General features: G+C 43.7%; 4 protein-coding genes across 4 annotated transcripts; 1 reads left to right on the top strand and 3 right to left on the bottom strand.

Moving 5' to 3' along the window:
• Positions 1 to 41: 41 nt before the first annotated feature.
• BYT42DRAFT_575048 (uncharacterized protein) lies at positions 42 to 6,395 on the bottom strand. The gene is made up of 13 exons (XM_051568926.1): positions 6,003 to 6,395; positions 5,888 to 5,929; positions 4,549 to 5,827; positions 4,407 to 4,439; positions 3,740 to 4,337; positions 3,644 to 3,663; positions 3,042 to 3,575; positions 2,724 to 2,971; positions 2,627 to 2,658; positions 2,380 to 2,551; positions 871 to 2,320; positions 550 to 794; positions 42 to 492 (listed from the first exon to the last, which is right to left on the bottom strand). The coding sequence occupies exons 1-13, from the start codon at positions 6,009 to 6,011 to the stop codon at positions 262 to 264; spliced, it is 4,893 nt and encodes a 1,630-aa protein (XP_051422684.1). The 5' UTR covers positions 6,012 to 6,395; the 3' UTR covers positions 42 to 261.
• A 1,149-nt stretch (positions 6,396 to 7,544) lies between these two features.
• On the bottom strand, positions 7,545 to 10,255 carry BYT42DRAFT_535030 (amino acid permease/ SLC12A domain-containing protein). The gene is made up of 14 exons (XM_051565463.1): positions 10,064 to 10,255; positions 9,926 to 9,995; positions 9,761 to 9,852; positions 9,619 to 9,696; positions 9,520 to 9,547; positions 9,398 to 9,457; positions 9,252 to 9,337; positions 9,107 to 9,171; positions 8,899 to 9,052; positions 8,780 to 8,840; positions 8,565 to 8,716; positions 8,409 to 8,496; positions 8,209 to 8,348; positions 7,545 to 8,146 (listed from the first exon to the last, which is right to left on the bottom strand). The coding sequence occupies exons 1-14, from the start codon at positions 10,238 to 10,240 to the stop codon at positions 7,751 to 7,753; spliced, it is 1,647 nt and encodes a 548-aa protein (XP_051422685.1). The 5' UTR covers positions 10,241 to 10,255; the 3' UTR covers positions 7,545 to 7,750.
• A 538-nt stretch (positions 10,256 to 10,793) lies between these two features.
• BYT42DRAFT_575054 (uncharacterized protein) lies at positions 10,794 to 12,069 on the bottom strand. The gene is made up of 2 exons (XM_051568927.1): positions 11,396 to 12,069; positions 10,794 to 11,324 (listed from the first exon to the last, which is right to left on the bottom strand). Exons 1-2 carry the CDS (start codon positions 11,925 to 11,927, stop codon positions 11,182 to 11,184), a joined length of 675 nt encoding a protein of 224 aa, XP_051422686.1. The 5' UTR covers positions 11,928 to 12,069; the 3' UTR covers positions 10,794 to 11,181.
• Positions 12,070 to 13,475: 1,406 nt separating this feature from the next.
• BYT42DRAFT_575062 (uncharacterized protein) lies at positions 13,476 to 16,096 on the top strand. Its single transcript, XM_051568928.1, has 4 exons — positions 13,476 to 13,773; positions 13,896 to 13,945; positions 14,027 to 15,686; positions 15,758 to 16,096. Exons 1-4 carry the CDS (start codon positions 13,615 to 13,617, stop codon positions 15,986 to 15,988), a joined length of 2,100 nt encoding a protein of 699 aa, XP_051422687.1. The 5' UTR covers positions 13,476 to 13,614; the 3' UTR covers positions 15,989 to 16,096.
• The last annotated feature ends 140 nt before the right edge of the window (positions 16,097 to 16,236 follow it).

Below are 16,236 nucleotides of genomic sequence, written 5' to 3' on the forward strand. Positions count from 1 at the left end.
TTGGCACAACACCGTTCATGCACCGAAAGTGTCGCTGTATATTTATCTGATGAGCATTTACAAAAGCGGTGATTTATTACTTCAACCCGATTTTTTTTAGTTTCGGCTTTTACAATACAATGTCAATGAATTAGGCAATTTACAAACCAGCAACAGAAGCTGAACATTAATGGTGTAATAAGCTAAAATATCAATAAATAAAATAAGCTGAAAATGTTGCATGACCCGTCCAGCGGTGGAGAAAAGGGGAAAAATAGTTGGTTACTCGGCAAGGTCGGCGGGTGTGCCCCAGGAATAATATTTCCCAGGGTCAGGATTACAATACACATGGGAGGGAATCTCCAACGCTTCGAGATCGGCTTTAGCGCGGTTGGTCCATTCGATTCTTTCCGACGGCATAAACGCATACTTTCCTAAAATAGCCCAATAATAAGCTCGGAGGAATCGAATCTCCTGGATGAAATGCATTTCATAAACGCCATGTCGTAACACCTGTAAAAACAGAGGGTTAGTATGTTGGATTGTGCCGTTAAATTTAGACGCTTTTACCGTGAATCCTTCGACGGTGCGGCCCGTGCTAAGGTATGGCAAGGCTCGGGCGAGATACAAACAAGGCTGGGTGAATTCCCAGAATTTCACTTGTTGAAACGCATGGTTGATGCGAGTGATACCACGGATGAATCGTTCATAGTTTTTGTGATCTCCCATCGATACGATATCCACTTCCTCATCTTCAATCAGGCAAAACATTCCCATGGTGGCAAATATTAATCCAAAGATAGGAAATATGTTGGCTGTTAAAAAAGGTCGTATGTTAAGTCCACATGCCATCCAACCTAGAGAAAGTCCGTTCGAGACCCTTATACTTACGTGTCACCGTTAATGCCGGTAGAACAGCAACCAAACACCGGGTATGTCTTCGTGCATTCTCATAGCTTCGACAGCGAGCATAGTAGCATAACAGCGTACCGTGGATGGCGATTCGGTTGTAGTCTGCCGCTTCTTTCAAATGGGCTTCCAAAAGCGCCACAAAAGGCTCGCATTCCCTGAGTCGGTCCATGATGAGCGCGTTGGCAATATTGTAGACGCCTAACCAGATCTCTGCCTCGAAATCGCTGTTACTATGCGCCGTGTCGGCCATTTGTTTCAGCAAGACCAGGTCGTCCGGTGACTGATCCAACGTGCCTTCAAAGATGCGCATCGTCACGATAAGACCCACACACCGATAGAACGACTGGCAGTCCGTAGCGACGCCGTATGTTCTCACCGCATCGATCGATTGATATAACCGTTCTCGAGCCATACTAAATTTTCCCGCCGCAAAGCATAGATGCGCATAGATCGTCAAGGTCCCCGCATCACTTTTCTCGTCCATGTATTGCAACGCCCGCGTGATGTAAAAGATACTGTGTTCCTTTTTGTCGTTGAGCCAGCACAGAAGCGAATTTCGGGCCAGAAACAAAGTATAATTTGGTCCCACGTCGCCCAGCCTTTCACAAGCGTTTAAGCCGACCAGACATGTGTAAATGAAAGCTCGACCTTTTCCTGTATAGAAATAAATATTTGAAAGCTGGGCCATGATTTCCGTAACACGAAGATGGATTTGTCGTTTGAGATCTTTTTTCGTCTTGTGAAACACCCGCCATCGACGGTGCTGGTATTGGACGAAGCGGTTCTTCCAGTATCGGTAAAGAAAGTCAGGATGGCTCTCGGGCCACGGTTCACCAAGGCATCGTAACGCCATAAATAGATACTTCTCTCCTTCCACGAGTTTGGTCCGCATGGCAAGGCAAATGCCAAGGCGTCGATAGATATCGCTCCGATGAAGATGGCCGTACTTCAGCGCCAACTCCTCGTTATTATCCAACAGCTTGACAATTCGTTCCAGATTGTTCGTCGCTTCTGGTAAAAGGTACGATCGCATATTGAGGTCGGCTAACGCTTCCAGGTAATATAGCTGTTTATCAAGCCAATCTGTTTCCAAGAAATGACGAGTGACTTTGCCAAGCAGTTGCGAATAATTCTCGCGCGTCAGCTGACTTTCGTAATAGCGAGCTAGCAGCCGATGAAGGAGAATCCGGGTTTCGTATGAGACCATGTAATAAATACTTTGGGGGATTGTAATATGAGCAAAGGAATACGTTTCGTTGGAATTGTCGATCGAACTTTCCGTCACCGGTTGTAGGAAATGGTAAACATCGTATTTTTGGATGATACTTCGTATCTTTTGCGGATCATGTTCCTGAAAAATCGCATTAGAGGATTTGATCACCGCTTCTACTTCATAGATTGTGAAATGCTGGTCCAGACAGCTAGCCACCTGTAAATGGAAGTGTCAGTATGATAAAAGTGATGTACAGGTCTTTCCAACGACCCTACCGTCAAGAATTCTTGAAAATTGGCATCAAGACGATCAAACTGCATCTTGATAATTCGTTTATAGTCAAAATTTCCCAATAGATCCTCCAGATCAAATCGGTTGCTTCGGGGCACTAGTTCGCCTTGTACAACTGTTACATGATTAAAATCTTTCAGAATAATGGCCATATTCCTGATCCAAATAGAAAAGAAAATATGGCGTTTCGTTAGTAAGCCGATGGGCACAGACACTGCCTAAGCTTCTTACTTGACGTAAAGCGGATTGCCACCGGTTCGTTTCTGAGGCAAGTTGAAAGCTGCGTGAATATTTGTGCAATATCAAATTTGATTTTGCTTTGATCTACCTGGATCACGTGGACAATTTCGGAGCTGACGCGATTGACACCGGCCTGGAAAGTCTGAAGAATGATTTCTCCAATTTCATCCGCGCTTAAACCGTTGAGCGTAATCTCCACAGGCGAACCCGTATTGCAAAAATGTTTGATAAACGTGACATGGTAATCTTTCACCGGCCGTGTAGCTAACAGGAGCATAACCCGTTGACACTGTTCATGGATGTACTGAAGCACACGCATCGATGCTGAATCCGCCCCTACAAAATGAAACAGTGACTCCTCAGTTTTCTTATTGACTTATGCAGTATGAAACCCAGTCAACCCTACATTGTACATCGTCACACACAAAGACAAGACCCACGTGTTCCGAGACATGGCGCACCATGCGACTAATTACGCCGGTAAACAGAACATCACGTCCGCGACCATCCAGACGAACCGTATGCTTATTCTCCACGACATCGCTCAATGTAGGAAAAGCGACCTTGAACAACGGAAGAAAGCCTTCATCCTCGCCGCATTTTTTCAGGCACCGTGATATCAACTCCATGACCTCGTTGCTCATCTCTGGCTGCTGTTGTAAGCTCGAGGTAGCGGCAGAAGACCGATTCATAGTCGAATTCGACGGTAAACGCTGAAACTTTTTCTTGCTGTAAAGCGGGGAAGGTAGCGACGTCTGCGAGGAACGAATCGATTCATTCTGGTTGTTGGAGCAACAGGATCCGCTGGTCAAGGGAACCAGCCCGTTATAAAGGCAGGAAGTACGCCTTTTGGCTCGTTGAGGCACACTGTCGGAATCGATGATTTCAAACAAAGAGAGCAACAGATTTTTGACCAGATAGTATTTGGAGCCCTTTTCCACTATTACACAAGACAACATCAGACAGCCATTCTCGATAACGTACCAAAAAGAGGGCAGAGAGACTCACCTTCCGTTGAGGATGACCAGCTGGTTCGTAAGACAAAAATAAACAGGTCAATCTCTCTACTACTCCATCTTTTCAACCATGTAGTTGAGGCCTTACCAGCATGTGACACCGTGGGCACTCAAGGTTTTGTGCAAAGCGTGACAAAAGAAACTTTTTCCTACGCCAGAGGGACCGGAGATGATAAGAACGTGGTGGTTGGGTATATCGTCCCACTCGTCCACGACTCGTTTGGCAATTGACATTTCCGTCTTGTACCCGATGAAGTCTGATGTCTTTCCCAGGCTTTTCAACGAAAGTCGTTTTGTTTTCGCCACGGTAAAATTCTGAATGCCATAAATCGGGACCGGTTTCACCTTTCCCTTGACAAAATTTTCGCCGTATTCCTCAAATTCACACTGTCCTCCAATTTGCGCTTTGGTGGCATAATCGCATACGATACTCTCTCGAGCAAAGGAGAATTTCAGCATACGCACAGCAAGTACAATGGTGTCACCGGCAATCCCGGGATCTCGACGGTACGGATTACTCTGAGGCATAACAGCGTTGAAGATAATACCGGTAGACAATGCGATAGCGAATCCCGGCAAAAATTGCGAGTATTTATCTCGAATGTCAATCGCGGCTTTAGCGGCAAATATCGCCTCACGTTCATGCGACTGAGGAGGTAAACCAAACACAGCAAGTAATGTGGCACCTTCAAAATAGTTTCATCAAAGTCAACTATCGCCATGCTACAGCGAGAGTGGGTGCAAAAATGACATACCTTTATCATCCACGGCAAATTGTTGCAGTACACCTGTAAGGATAGCGTGAAAAAAGAAGAGGATGCAAATAAAATAAATAAGCGTAAAAAAAAACCATGCATTGAAGCTGCGCTGTTGAAATACGGAAATATGTGTACAAACCTTCATATTTGACCAGTGCTTTCATGGCGATTTTCACGGCTTTTTGCGCCATCATTAGACCATCTTTGTTGGCGACGTTGACATTGCCCAGGTTGATAAACATGATGGTGACATCGCGAAACTGGGCGGGAAAATTGTCGTCCACACTGTGCTGTAGACGGTACAAAGCACTGCGATTGAGGTATTTGTGGTAATTGGGATTGGCATCTGTTGATAAACGCAGATACGATGTATTTCGAATACGGGGAATAATCGGCTCGATGTTCAGGTTGTTGGCTTGTTGTTTCAGTGCGGGCCGATCCGCAAGGTAACTAAGGTTGGGTGCGGTGCTGGACTTTTGCATTGGATGTCGTAACGGGCTGGTTTTTCGTGGTGGGGGCGATTGGTTGTGGTTATTGTGGGTGCTTTTGATGATGTAAAAATCGCGTCGTCTTTCAAATGAAGCAACAAGCGGTTGCTGTTGTATGTAGACGTACACTTCAGGCGTGATACTCATTTCGCCGGCTTTGGCTAGAGTCAATGCCGGTTCAAGTGCTTCAACGGTGTTGCCACACACTGCGTATTCTAGACGTCCGAAATATTCGAGGTATTGGTCACTTCCCGTGGCATCGCTGCCTTCCATACTCGCATACGAATAGTGTGATTTTCGATTCGTCGCCTTACTAGGACTCAGGGGCGTTTCTATATGGGTGTTAGTCCCTACATCACCGACAATGACGTTTGTAATATCTCCGCATGATACGGCAATATGAAGTTCGAGATCAATGGCATTTCGGTCGTCATCAGAATGGTTGGTATTCAAGCTGTGACGCAAAGCGTACACCCTGTTTTTCTTGTGAAAGAAGGGAAAACAATGCCAAAAACTGAAAGCCATCGAGTATTCTTCGGGATTATTGACGTTTTGCTGCTGCAGTGTGGGTATCGGTATGCTATCAATAGAAGACGCACGTCGATCATCGCTGCTGGTACGGCTGTTATTGCTTGTTGAACCGCCATCGAATAAGAAAAAGCGGGATGAACCGGAACCTCGGTCTCGTCGTTCAATTTCACGGTTTGTCGAACCTCGGTGTTTTGATCGTTCTTCGGCGGTCAAGTAAACACGGTAGTGAGATTGTCGTGCAAGCAGCTGTAAACCGCATTCTACAGCTCGGCGTACAAGTACACTTTTTTGACGTAGTGATATAGCGTTGCGACTTCTCGAACCCTGCAATGGATCATCGGCAGTTTGGTCGTCTTCCAAGTCGGCTTGGAAGCATACTAGGACGGCGTCACCAAGAAACTAATGCGCGCGCGTTCAACAAAGCATGTTCCAGTCTTTCAACCGACCCATTGGATTTACCTTTACAACATCGCCACCAAAATGTTCAATGATCTCGATACACTATTTTAAGCACAAAAAAAAGGGGGAGATGAGAATCCATGAACTTTCTGTAAATATTTTAATTTGGACGTACTTCGCCCATGTAGGTGCCAACTTCCAATGCAATGGCCTCGGCTCCAGAGTCTCCTTTTTCGGTCGCCAAAGTGGTTAACTAAGAATTTATCTTCATGTTAGCTCCTACTTGCCACATCCTCTGTTGGATGTCATTGTTCTACCTGACTGAATCCTAAAGAAAACCTTAAGTTATTTGTTCGTTATTTAAATAGATCAAGGTTATCTTACCTACGACGTCCACCATGAGAACAGCTCCGAATTGCGTATGCCGATAAGGGATCTCCACATTGTCATACAATGCATGAAGGGAGCGGACATACTGTAAGCGTTAGGTTAGTGAACATGTAGTTGGTAATGTTGTGGTTGTTGAAAGAAAAAGAATGACTTGCTTTAGCAATATAGGGTGCAATGTTCGGCGTGGCCATTAGTGGAATGACTGGGCACGTTACTGAATGAACGGATATCTTCTGCTAGATATATATGGCAGCTGTCGGACGATACTGTCAGAGTTACGGTAGTACGGTGGTAACTTGGTGAGGGAAGAAAAAAAAATGGGGTAAATGTTTGCAGGGGCACTGGATAGTAAAGTAGGATTTCTTATTTTTGGGTTAAATAGACAACAGATCCTGTGAAAAAAAGGAAGCAAAGTGAAACTGCCGCAGGAGAACCTGGTCTTTGCTGCTGTAGGAGCGGCGAAAGAAAAAAAAATTGGATCAAGTTCAGCAGTGGCCACCACCGATAAAATCAATGGCAATGTCTGAGATGAAAGCAGCTAATGAACTGTTCAGAAAAATCTGTCAATGGATCGATGTCAAAGAACAATGTAAAAATGACCTCATCCGGCAAAGAGCTAAAATTTTCATTCTATCGTTACAATTCTTCCAATTCAGGAAATTCGCAAATGCCAAATGGCAAAGAAAAAAATACAGAAAGTTGATTTCCCCCCGCATGTGAGATCTATTGGCCAGAGAAAATCATTCCTTTCTATTTTTGAAAGCATTTTTCCAGGAAAAAACCAAGATTTAACTCATGCTCAGTCTCCTCGTCCCCAGGTCAATGATCAAGAGTGGCAGAATCTGCAAAGGCTCGTACCATGTCGAAAGTCTAAATGTCGGTTGTTGTGCGACGGAGGCAGTGATCTGCATTCGAATCCTTGCCAGATGAGCATGCTTGCATTATGATGCTTTACATCTTCTCTTCGATACGTATACTTTTCTTCTTCCACCAGTCGTTTGTTCCATAACCACACATTTTCCTCCAATTTAAACATCTATGAAGCCACATAGTCATCGAAGAATGGGTAGTGAAGCCAAATAGACTAAAGGAGTATCGGCTGTAATAGATCGATGGAGAATGGCGGCATTTACAATAGTGGCCAAGTTAATACTCCGACCGATATATTTCCAATGGCAAATTCGAAACAGAAAATATGAGCATCTATTTTCTGTTTGTCCAACCAATCAAAATTTGCTATTTGATTCCAAAGATTTGTACCTTTTTGAACTATTCAATCAGAAGAGCGCTTAGATCATACATAACATGGGCATAGTTTGTAAAATGATGCAGATCGATATTATTATAAATTTTTAGATAGGACAAAAATTACAAAGCCTAGTGTTAAAATATACAGTAAAAAGAGCGAAAAAGATGAAAGTTGAATGAATGGGAAACAGAGAAGTAGGGGGAATCGATGAGAAAGCGATGTTTTGGTATGATAAGCCTACAGAATTTTGCACAAAAGGAGAGGTAAACCTATAACTCTCACTGTTACGTGAAAATGAGCTTGAGTTTTTGCCATATACCGCGCGAGGCGTTTTCTTCTTTCTCGATTTCCAACTCTTCTGCACTGTATTGGCGGACGTCAGTGTCGAGGTCGATTTCTGCCAGTGGGACAAGTCTAGATTTTGTCCAAAATTTGAGCACAATGAACCCCACGACTACAAGAATGACACCGCCGTAGGATCCTACCAAGCCAGTGGCGGAGGCAGGAACGAAGTACGACCAGCCGGACATAAGGATAATGACCACACAAGCGACAATGACCAGAATATTCATGTACGGATGTCCCGGAGCAACATATGGGAGCGAATTCAAATCTTTCCCTTGAGCAATGAATGCTTTACGGAAGCGGTAGTGAGAAATTGCAATACCTGTCCACGTTATCTATTCGAGTAATTAAATGAGCAACCTCCACTCTCGTTGTCTTTTTTTTTCATTATGCTTACCATGCCGGCAATACCCGCAAGATCAGCTAAAACCAAAAAGAGCGCTTCACCGGGAATAAAGGAGGTCAAGAAGCAAACAAGAGAAACCGCACTGGTACACAGGAGCGCATAGATGGGAACCCCGCGCTTGTTCACATAGGCTAAATAATATCCTGTGAGTAATTTGGCTGGTAAAATTGCACCCGTTTGGTAAAACCTACCTAATTTGTGATGGGCAATGCCTTCGTTCGCTAGGGCACACAAAGTGCGGGTCGTGACGTACATCCCACTGTTGCCGCAAGAGATAAGCTAATGACAACAGAATGGCCTGGAGATCAGCTTACATACAACAAGGTTATGCCATAGTATATACTAACCGTGACCAAAACCACCGCATTAACAACGTGTGATGCACCGGAAAGACCCGCTTTTTGGAATACAAGGGTGAAAGGCGAAACACTCACATCACGGTTTCCCGCTCGAAGGTTGTGAGGATCGTTCCACGGGATAATCATGCCCATAACAAATACTATAGGAAGAAATCAGCTGTTAGTCTTGGTCTTGAGACAGAGTCCCCGTTCCATCTTTGTACCTGAAAAAACATAGATGCAGATGATACGGTAGAAGACGTTTTTCACAGCAGCAGGAATAGCCTAAGGCAATAATGAGTTTCCTACCAAAAAATTAGGTAAGCAAGTCTTGGAAACTTACCTTGCGAGGATTAGACGACTCTCCCGCTGATACGCCAACAATATCGGTTCCTGTCATTGTCAATGCAGCAAGTACCAGAGCATTAATCACGCCAAGAGCACCATTGGAGAAAGCACCAGGATCGTTCCAATACTTGAAGCCATAAACTTGGTCTCTGTTACGACATTATCAGTACAGAAAACATTGTTTTTGACGGATTACAACTCACCCAACCAGGCCCCCAGATGTACAGCAACCGACAATGACAAACACAATGACTGCCAAGATTTTGACCTGGGTGGTGTGATAAGATGTTTCAATGAAAAAGCTCTTGCACAAGACGCTGAATATATGATAGAGGCTGCGAAATATACCATACTAAACCAGTACTCAATTTCACCCCAGCAACGGGCACCATATAGGTTCATACAAAACATGATGACCAGAAAAATCGCTGACCCTACATTGCTATTTCGTCAACATCACATCCCACACTTTTTGAGATCAAGTCTTTACATACATGCCCAGTCAGGGACGCGGTCCGTCCAGAAGCGCATGACGAGCGGTATCGCTACTAGCTCTATAAGTAGATTTTAATTAGTATATGTGTCGGTCTATACTTTTGATCTGGATGCTACTTGCCGACAGCCACAATAATAGACCAACATGCCTGTAATTATAAAAAAAGTCAGTCTTATTATTATTATTATGGACCTCCTTTCGCAGATCCGCATTCATTACCCAGTAGTTGTATCCAATCACCGTGCCAAACGACTTGTCAACAAAGCGACGACAATAGACAGTGAAAGAGCCAGAAATCTGATAATCACAAAAAACTTAGGAAGAGAGGGCAAAAAATCAATTTGGACATTTGACAAAGTACCGGTATATAGGCCGCAATTTCGCCTAATTGGAAAGCAACCCAGAATACGATAAAGCCGACCACTGCATATGCAATCAGTAAACCTGCAGGACCTATACAACATTGCATTAGAAAAACAAATAACCGTTCTGTATGTATTAGAAACATATCGAATTATATATTTACCTGCTTTTGCTAAATTAGCACCGGACGAAAGGAAAAGACCTTGTCCAATGACACCACCAATCGAGATCATCTATCCATCAGGGAATAAGTAAGACGTTTATACGAGCTTTCGATATACGAAATGTGAGCAGAACATACAGCCAAATGCCTTGATTTCAAAGTGCGTTTCAAGCCACTTTCAGGATCTCGGACTGTGTCATGGTTGGATTCGGTCGATGCATATTCTGCAAACTTAATATCTTCAAGAACCTTGACCGATTGGGTGGCGCTTTCCACTACGATTGGTTTTGTATCCGATGATGTGATAGGAATCATCGTGATTATTTCGAGTAAAAAGAAGAAAGTGTGAATTAAAGGTCTGCATGATGGTACTTTATATGTCGAGGCTATGGATGCATTTCCTTGCAAAGTTGACGAGATCGGTGCAGTTCGTGTTACCTACTGCACGCCATATCTAGAACGCTTGCGCGATCATTATGCTCACATCCTGTGCAACCAACTTTGGGCTTTCTTTACAAAAGTCAATGGTATATGCATGGCTTGCTTGGCCGATGGATAAAATATGAGATGCTGTAATAGACAGTATCAAATGCCCTTGTTCTGCGTTTTTGGGATTATAGTGGGGGATTTTTCTTCAATATGATTTTCAATCGATCATGGTTGCACACAGAGGTTGTCGTCATCGCACTATTCGTCTTTCCGTGTGGAGCTGACGTGCTCAATGTTTGTAGTTCGTAATCGATCAAGTTACGCTGTCGTATGCGAAATGGCGCAATATCGACGGCAATTCGGATCCAGTGGAATGAAAATCAATAGCACGATTCTCCAAGTTTATAGGAACATCCATCGACTGGATATCTTATTATTTGTTGCAATCATGTGTCATTTCTATTGAGACTAAAAGAGACGGAACCCATTTTCTAATCCTGTCGATAACTATGACAGGCGTCTGTAAGCACTACATCGAAAATTTCGGATTTCTTGTTCCTCATGCTGCGTATGAGTAACCTAGAGCTTATTGCTGTCGATGTCCACAGACCCAAAACGGCCTGGATTCAGTCGCCTACATTTTCATTTTCTCGCCTCTCTTACGCAACGTTGCGTGAAGATCCGCATAATAGCTGAATTCAATGGCTTCGAATTTCATTTATTTTGGGATGATGCACGGAAATGGTATGACAGTATGTAACTTTCCATAGTGCACAGACTTATGGCATAGAAACGCAGGTGTGAATGTGTGAAACAGAGTGGGTGGTTTAGAATTTGGATCGAAGCCATTGGACGTACGATGGCGGCTGCCCTGATACATAACGATGGATGTCTGAAAGGCCTCCTGCAGCCAAACCAAATGTGGCACCAAACAAAATCGAATACCGGAAACTGCCTCTTGTTAATTTAGCTGTGATGGTTCAAATTAAACAATTTAGTACATGCACTAGCAAAGACGATTCATGACAACCCAATGCTTACTTAATGCGGAAAATAGAGCACCAGCCGATACACCCGCAGTGACTGAGTTGACGACGTCGGCTTCTCCTCGAAGATCATCCAAGCTGGCTTCAAGTGCACCATATAACAGACAAAGACCGCCCGTCTTTCCAGCAAATCTTATACCTCGCTTGACACCGCCGAGCATCATGCGGTAGTTCTTTGCTTTATGATAGAAATACCACCCTTGTACAGTCGTCGGTAAACGATGGGCGTTTTCCGCCAAGTACTGTAAACCTGCTTGACGACCACCCAAGAATGACCCAATACCGAATCCCCAAAATGAGCCAACTGCAGTGAGCAAAATAACTCTTGGTTTAGGAGCCAGTCCAGCACGAGTTAATCGGTCGTCTTCTGATTCGTCGACTATTCGCGTTGGCAATGTTGGTGGTACAGTAGTGAATTTGACATCGTTTGTGAATGGAATCGGCGGTGGAGGTAATGACGGAGTTGACTGCGATGCAGACGTATTGGACTCTGATTGTTTCCAAGGCTCATCCGTCGTAGAACTCATTGGTATATCAGCACCACGTCTTTTTGAAAAACTTCTCGGTTGCTCAATAATTTGAAAACAAGGGGATATTTTTGTTGCTGTGCACAACCGAGTCGTCGGTGTTGCAAATTGCCACCGTCCAGAAGCAGTCAAAAGAAAATCGATCCATTGTTGCTGATGACTGATTTCTCGCTAATCTTGCTTCTACGAAATAATACGGCATACGTAATTATGTAATGAGTGAAGGGTCTTCCAAACTGCTCGAGAAGATGCAAGAGCGAAAGCCTTGGCTCACCGTATGCGTTGATTATCAAGATATTCGGTATTCCGATCCATTTTGGCTCGGTAAGTATATCAAGCAGCAATGGAAAACCGAAGTGGAGGAGAAGAAGCGATAAAGAGACTCCTGATCTTTCCTACGAGACCTTCAAAACGATCCGCGCAGCGTCTGAATGAATAGAAACGTCCGTCGGTTCATCGGTTCGTCACTGGTTCTTGCTATCATGTTTGGACCTTTGAGCAATAATCAGTAGCAGCGAGAAATTTTTGGCCTCCCCTATAACGATATCCAGTATTTCCATGGTGCAGCTCATGCCTGACATAGAATTACATCGGTAAATAGTTTGTTTTTTGGCCCCGAACAATGTGATTTGCATGAATATTATGGCACCATTTGTAATATCAGCATCAAAATTAAGACTGCAGTACACATGTTCTATGCCAGTTTCTTGTAATGAAAGCTTTGGTCATGCGTACAGTATGTTTTCTAGAAAAGTATACGTCAAACTTTCGTCAGTGATTGATACGGTGCCTAGAATTTCGCATATTGTAGGAATATGATATCGGTTAACCCGATGCTTTATTGTACGCTACCTCAAGCTATACTAGTTTTCTTCTTCCGTGTGTCAAACCATTGGCCAATAACTATTAGTCTTACAAAGCATTCATAAATGATATAATTTTCACCCTATGTTAATGTTGGAAACGATATGATCGTATCTTGGGAAGTAGAAATTACATTACTATAAGCCACATTGTTAGAGTAGTTATCGTAACGTACATACAAGAGACCGATGAAATGTGTATTAGGTGACCGGTATAAAGTGATAGACATTGGAGCAGTGAAATCCGTTAATATAATTATTTGAATTACTAAATGCAAGCACTAGACTGTGAACAACTTGGCAGCGTTCATGTGAGGAAACGAGATATTTCAGTAAAGATAAACATGACTATCCCTTTCGTTTCTTTATTTGATGTATCTGTAAGGCAGTATACTACGTACAGTTTTTGTCGTAAAGCAGCGGTTGAAGAAGATATCAATAGATTAATAGCAAGAATTTGGAAAGTCCCGCCATAGGCTTGAGCAGTTTCAACATCTTCTTTTGCTCAATGCGACATCTGTAATTGAACCAACGTTCCCAATTTGGGATGGAAAATGAATTCACTTTCTTTGAGGTTTAAGCCAATCAAAACTCTGTCTTTAGGTGATGACGACATGCCAAAAAAAAATCCTTGGGTGTGTGCAACCAACCAGAAAAACACCCACTTTGCGGAGTGAGATGCGACTTTTTTTTTTGTCAAGCAATTGAGGGCTGAACGACGAAATACCTCCAAATAATCTTCTTTGAAGTACCCGTTGACTGGGTTTGTCTTTTTTTTTTTCCTTCTTCATTTTTATTAAAAACCACATATAAAAAAATTATATATGGTATTCACAATGCAAACGTCAGAATGGACTGTATTGGAGAAACTGCTACTGGCTCAATCTGTATATAAATTTGGCGAAGACAACTGGTTCCAAATTGCGCGTAATCTGCGACAACATGCCATGTTGAATCGGCAGCCAGAATTTTTCAATCAGAAAGTAAGTGCGTCTTGTTTGAAAATCCACCGTACGCCAGCAGCTATTGACTTGCTGGTCCACGCGAAACTCAGCAATAGCACTCAAGATCGTTTTTATTCTTACACTCAAACTCACAAACGTAGAACTGTTCACTGCAATACTATTTATTAATCGAAGATCTAGAGACTGAAAAGTAAGATCATACCGATCCAATATTGCAAAACGCTCATCGTGGAATATTGTATTAACCTTTTTTTTTTTTCTTGTGTCCCAGGCGACAGAACAAAATAGGGCTATCGTCTTTGCAAGAGATGCCCTCGGTTGTCAAATTAGCTCGACGATTGTACATGCAGCGAATGGACGAAGTGAAAATGGCAATCAAGCAAGACGAAGATCAGTTCATGGCCGTCGTATCGGAAATTGACGATATTCGATCTGGTCGTTGGGATAATAAGTTGAAGGACATCTTGCAACAAAAGTCATCGGAAACAGTGCCCGTCATTGAACAGCCATCGGAAACCACGACACCGGTTGAACCATCACTTACACCTTCACATACGACAGAAGCAACCACAAAAGTAGAAAATCGAATCAATGAACCAGCGCAAGTAACCGACATCAGTAAACCGTCGATCGAGGAACCCGTTTTCGAAGGTGCGACCGCGATGGATAACATAGCTTCATTTAATCCTTCAAGTGAAAATACACCCGTTCGAATGAATGCAGAAACGGAAAGCACCCCCATCACATCCAGCGACGCGGCGGCTGTCACAGAGATTCTCAAAGATGACACGGATATTGCTGCCGCGCCATCTGTCACAAGTGGTGCAGCAGTCGAACCCACAGTCACAACCAACACGAGTTCACCCATAACGATGATCCAGGATACTGTGAAATCAAGGGAAAATGGCTCGCCTGGTTCGGAGGAAAGCTTTCAATCGGCTGTAGATGAGCATGTGGAACCAATGATCGTTGATAAACCGACCGTGGAACAACCGTCCACTGCCGCTGCCTTTGAGAATCCAGCTCCTCCTTCCTCAGTTGTCGCAGACCAAGCACAAAGCGGACTCTTGCCGACGACCACAGCAGCTTTATCGTCCTCACTCGCTTCATCGGAACAATCGTTGTCAACCACACCTGAGGTCTTGCTCGAAGAATCAGTGACCACCGATACCCCCGGAGGAACGGGTATGGAACTGTTAGAGAGCGAACATGCAAAGAAGCGTACATTGGACGATATCGTATCGCCTGATACATCGTATGTTGGTGGAGAAACCGCCAAGCGCCCAAAGCTGGATCTGGAATCACGGATCGAGTCTTCTGTTTCAACCACACCGGTGCCGTCGACAGCAAGCCATGAAGCACAACCAATAGAGCCTACGACGCAAGAAAAAGATAGACAACGCAAAAAAGACGAGGCCGAAATAGAGAACAGAGTGGAAACAGAATCCCAGATTGATGCAGTCGCGGCCGAGGTAAATAAGGAAAAGGCAACCGAAAAAGAAAAACGTGATGGCGCCGAAAAAGGCAAAGACACTACCGTCCCCACGAACACAGGAGACCAAAGAGTGGATGAGATGGCAGGTCCGGATACATTCTCACAGCATGCTCCTGTTCCATCTCCTATTGATACAACTGAACGGCATGTCGCTGGCGATACGGAAGGAACCGAAAGTGTGGCGGGTACCGACAGCAATGCCGCGACTCCGACTACAACCTTGACTCCTACGTCCAGCGAACGAAAACGGGCGAAAGATGATCCGCGTCAAAAGTCATGGCAAAAGAACATCAATTTATTATGGCGTGAAATTGCTAATCATAAAAATGGAGCGATGTTTATGAACCCAATCAAAGAGGCTACGGCTCCTCTGTATTATGATATCGTTAAACATCCGATGGATCTAAAGACAATCAAGAATCGTATCCGAGATGGCGTGAGTAAAGAACAGTAAAACGAATGGCTTGAACAATGTGTATTAATGAAGTTTTTTTTCTTTTGATGTAGGTGATTAGAACAACGGTTGAATTTGAACGAGATATCATGCTGATGCTGACGAATTCTCTGATGTATAACAGGGAGGGCACGGAAGTGTATCAAATGGCTGTAGAAATGCTAGATGACGTGACCGAGCAAATCAACATATTCAAAACGGCCGATGGCAATTCTTCCGCGAGTTCTCATACCCGACAGGCATCCATTGTTGCCAAAGAACGAAAAAAGAGCGCTGTAGAGTAATTTACAGTAGTCTTGCAACCTTCCCATTTGTAATATAATTCCCCGTGTCCATGTAACTAAAGAAGAAAGAAGACAAAATAATCTAAACAAATTACTTTGCAAGTGATTCCAGTTGTATGGACGGTTTTTGCCTGGTTAGTCACCTGACCGCACAGGAATGACTGCAGGGCGAAATACAATACCCAACAAGGAGGTATAGGTTGTACTCTTAAGGAACTGAAAGCCATTCTGACTTGGCAAGTGCCGAT

This window comes from Radiomyces spectabilis, assembly GCF_025331425.1.
Source record: "Radiomyces spectabilis strain NRRL 2753 chromosome Unknown BYT42scaffold_8, whole genome shotgun sequence".
In the NCBI taxonomy this organism is placed as follows: Eukaryota; Fungi; Mucoromycota; class Mucoromycetes; order Mucorales; family Radiomycetaceae; genus Radiomyces; species Radiomyces spectabilis.

Coding starts and splice junctions, on each gene's coding strand:
- BYT42DRAFT_575048 (XM_051568926.1), bottom strand. Junction 4,440..4,548: donor AGCACTGGTCAAATATGAAG/GTTTGTACACAT, acceptor CTATCCTTACAG/GTGTACTGCAACAATTTGCC. Junction 795..870: donor ACCGGCATTAACGGTGACAC/GTAAGTATAAGG, acceptor CTTTTTTAACAG/CCAACATATTTCCTATCTTT.
- BYT42DRAFT_535030 (XM_051565463.1), bottom strand. CDS start 10,240: ATGATTCCTATCACATCATCGGATACAAAACCAATCGTAGTGGAAAGC. Junction 9,172..9,251: donor TTGAGTACTGGTTTAGTATG/GTATATTTCGCA, acceptor CACACCACCCAG/GTCAAAATCTTGGCAGTCAT. Junction 8,147..8,208: donor TTGCGGGTATTGCCGGCATG/GTAAGCATAATG, acceptor TTACTCGAATAG/ATAACGTGGACAGGTATTGC.
- BYT42DRAFT_575054 (XM_051568927.1), bottom strand. CDS start 11,927: ATGAGTTCTACGACGGATGAGCCTTGGAAACAATCAGAGTCCAATACG. Junction 11,325..11,395: donor TGCTCTATTTTCCGCATTAA/GTAAGCATTGGG, acceptor GAACCATCACAG/CTAAATTAACAAGAGGCAGT.
- BYT42DRAFT_575062 (XM_051568928.1), top strand. CDS start 13,615: ATGGTATTCACAATGCAAACGTCAGAATGGACTGTATTGGAGAAACTG. Junction 13,774..13,895: donor CAGAATTTTTCAATCAGAAA/GTAAGTGCGTCT, acceptor TCACAAACGTAG/AACTGTTCACTGCAATACTA. Junction 15,687..15,757: donor AGAATCGTATCCGAGATGGC/GTGAGTAAAGAA, acceptor CTTTTGATGTAG/GTGATTAGAACAACGGTTGA.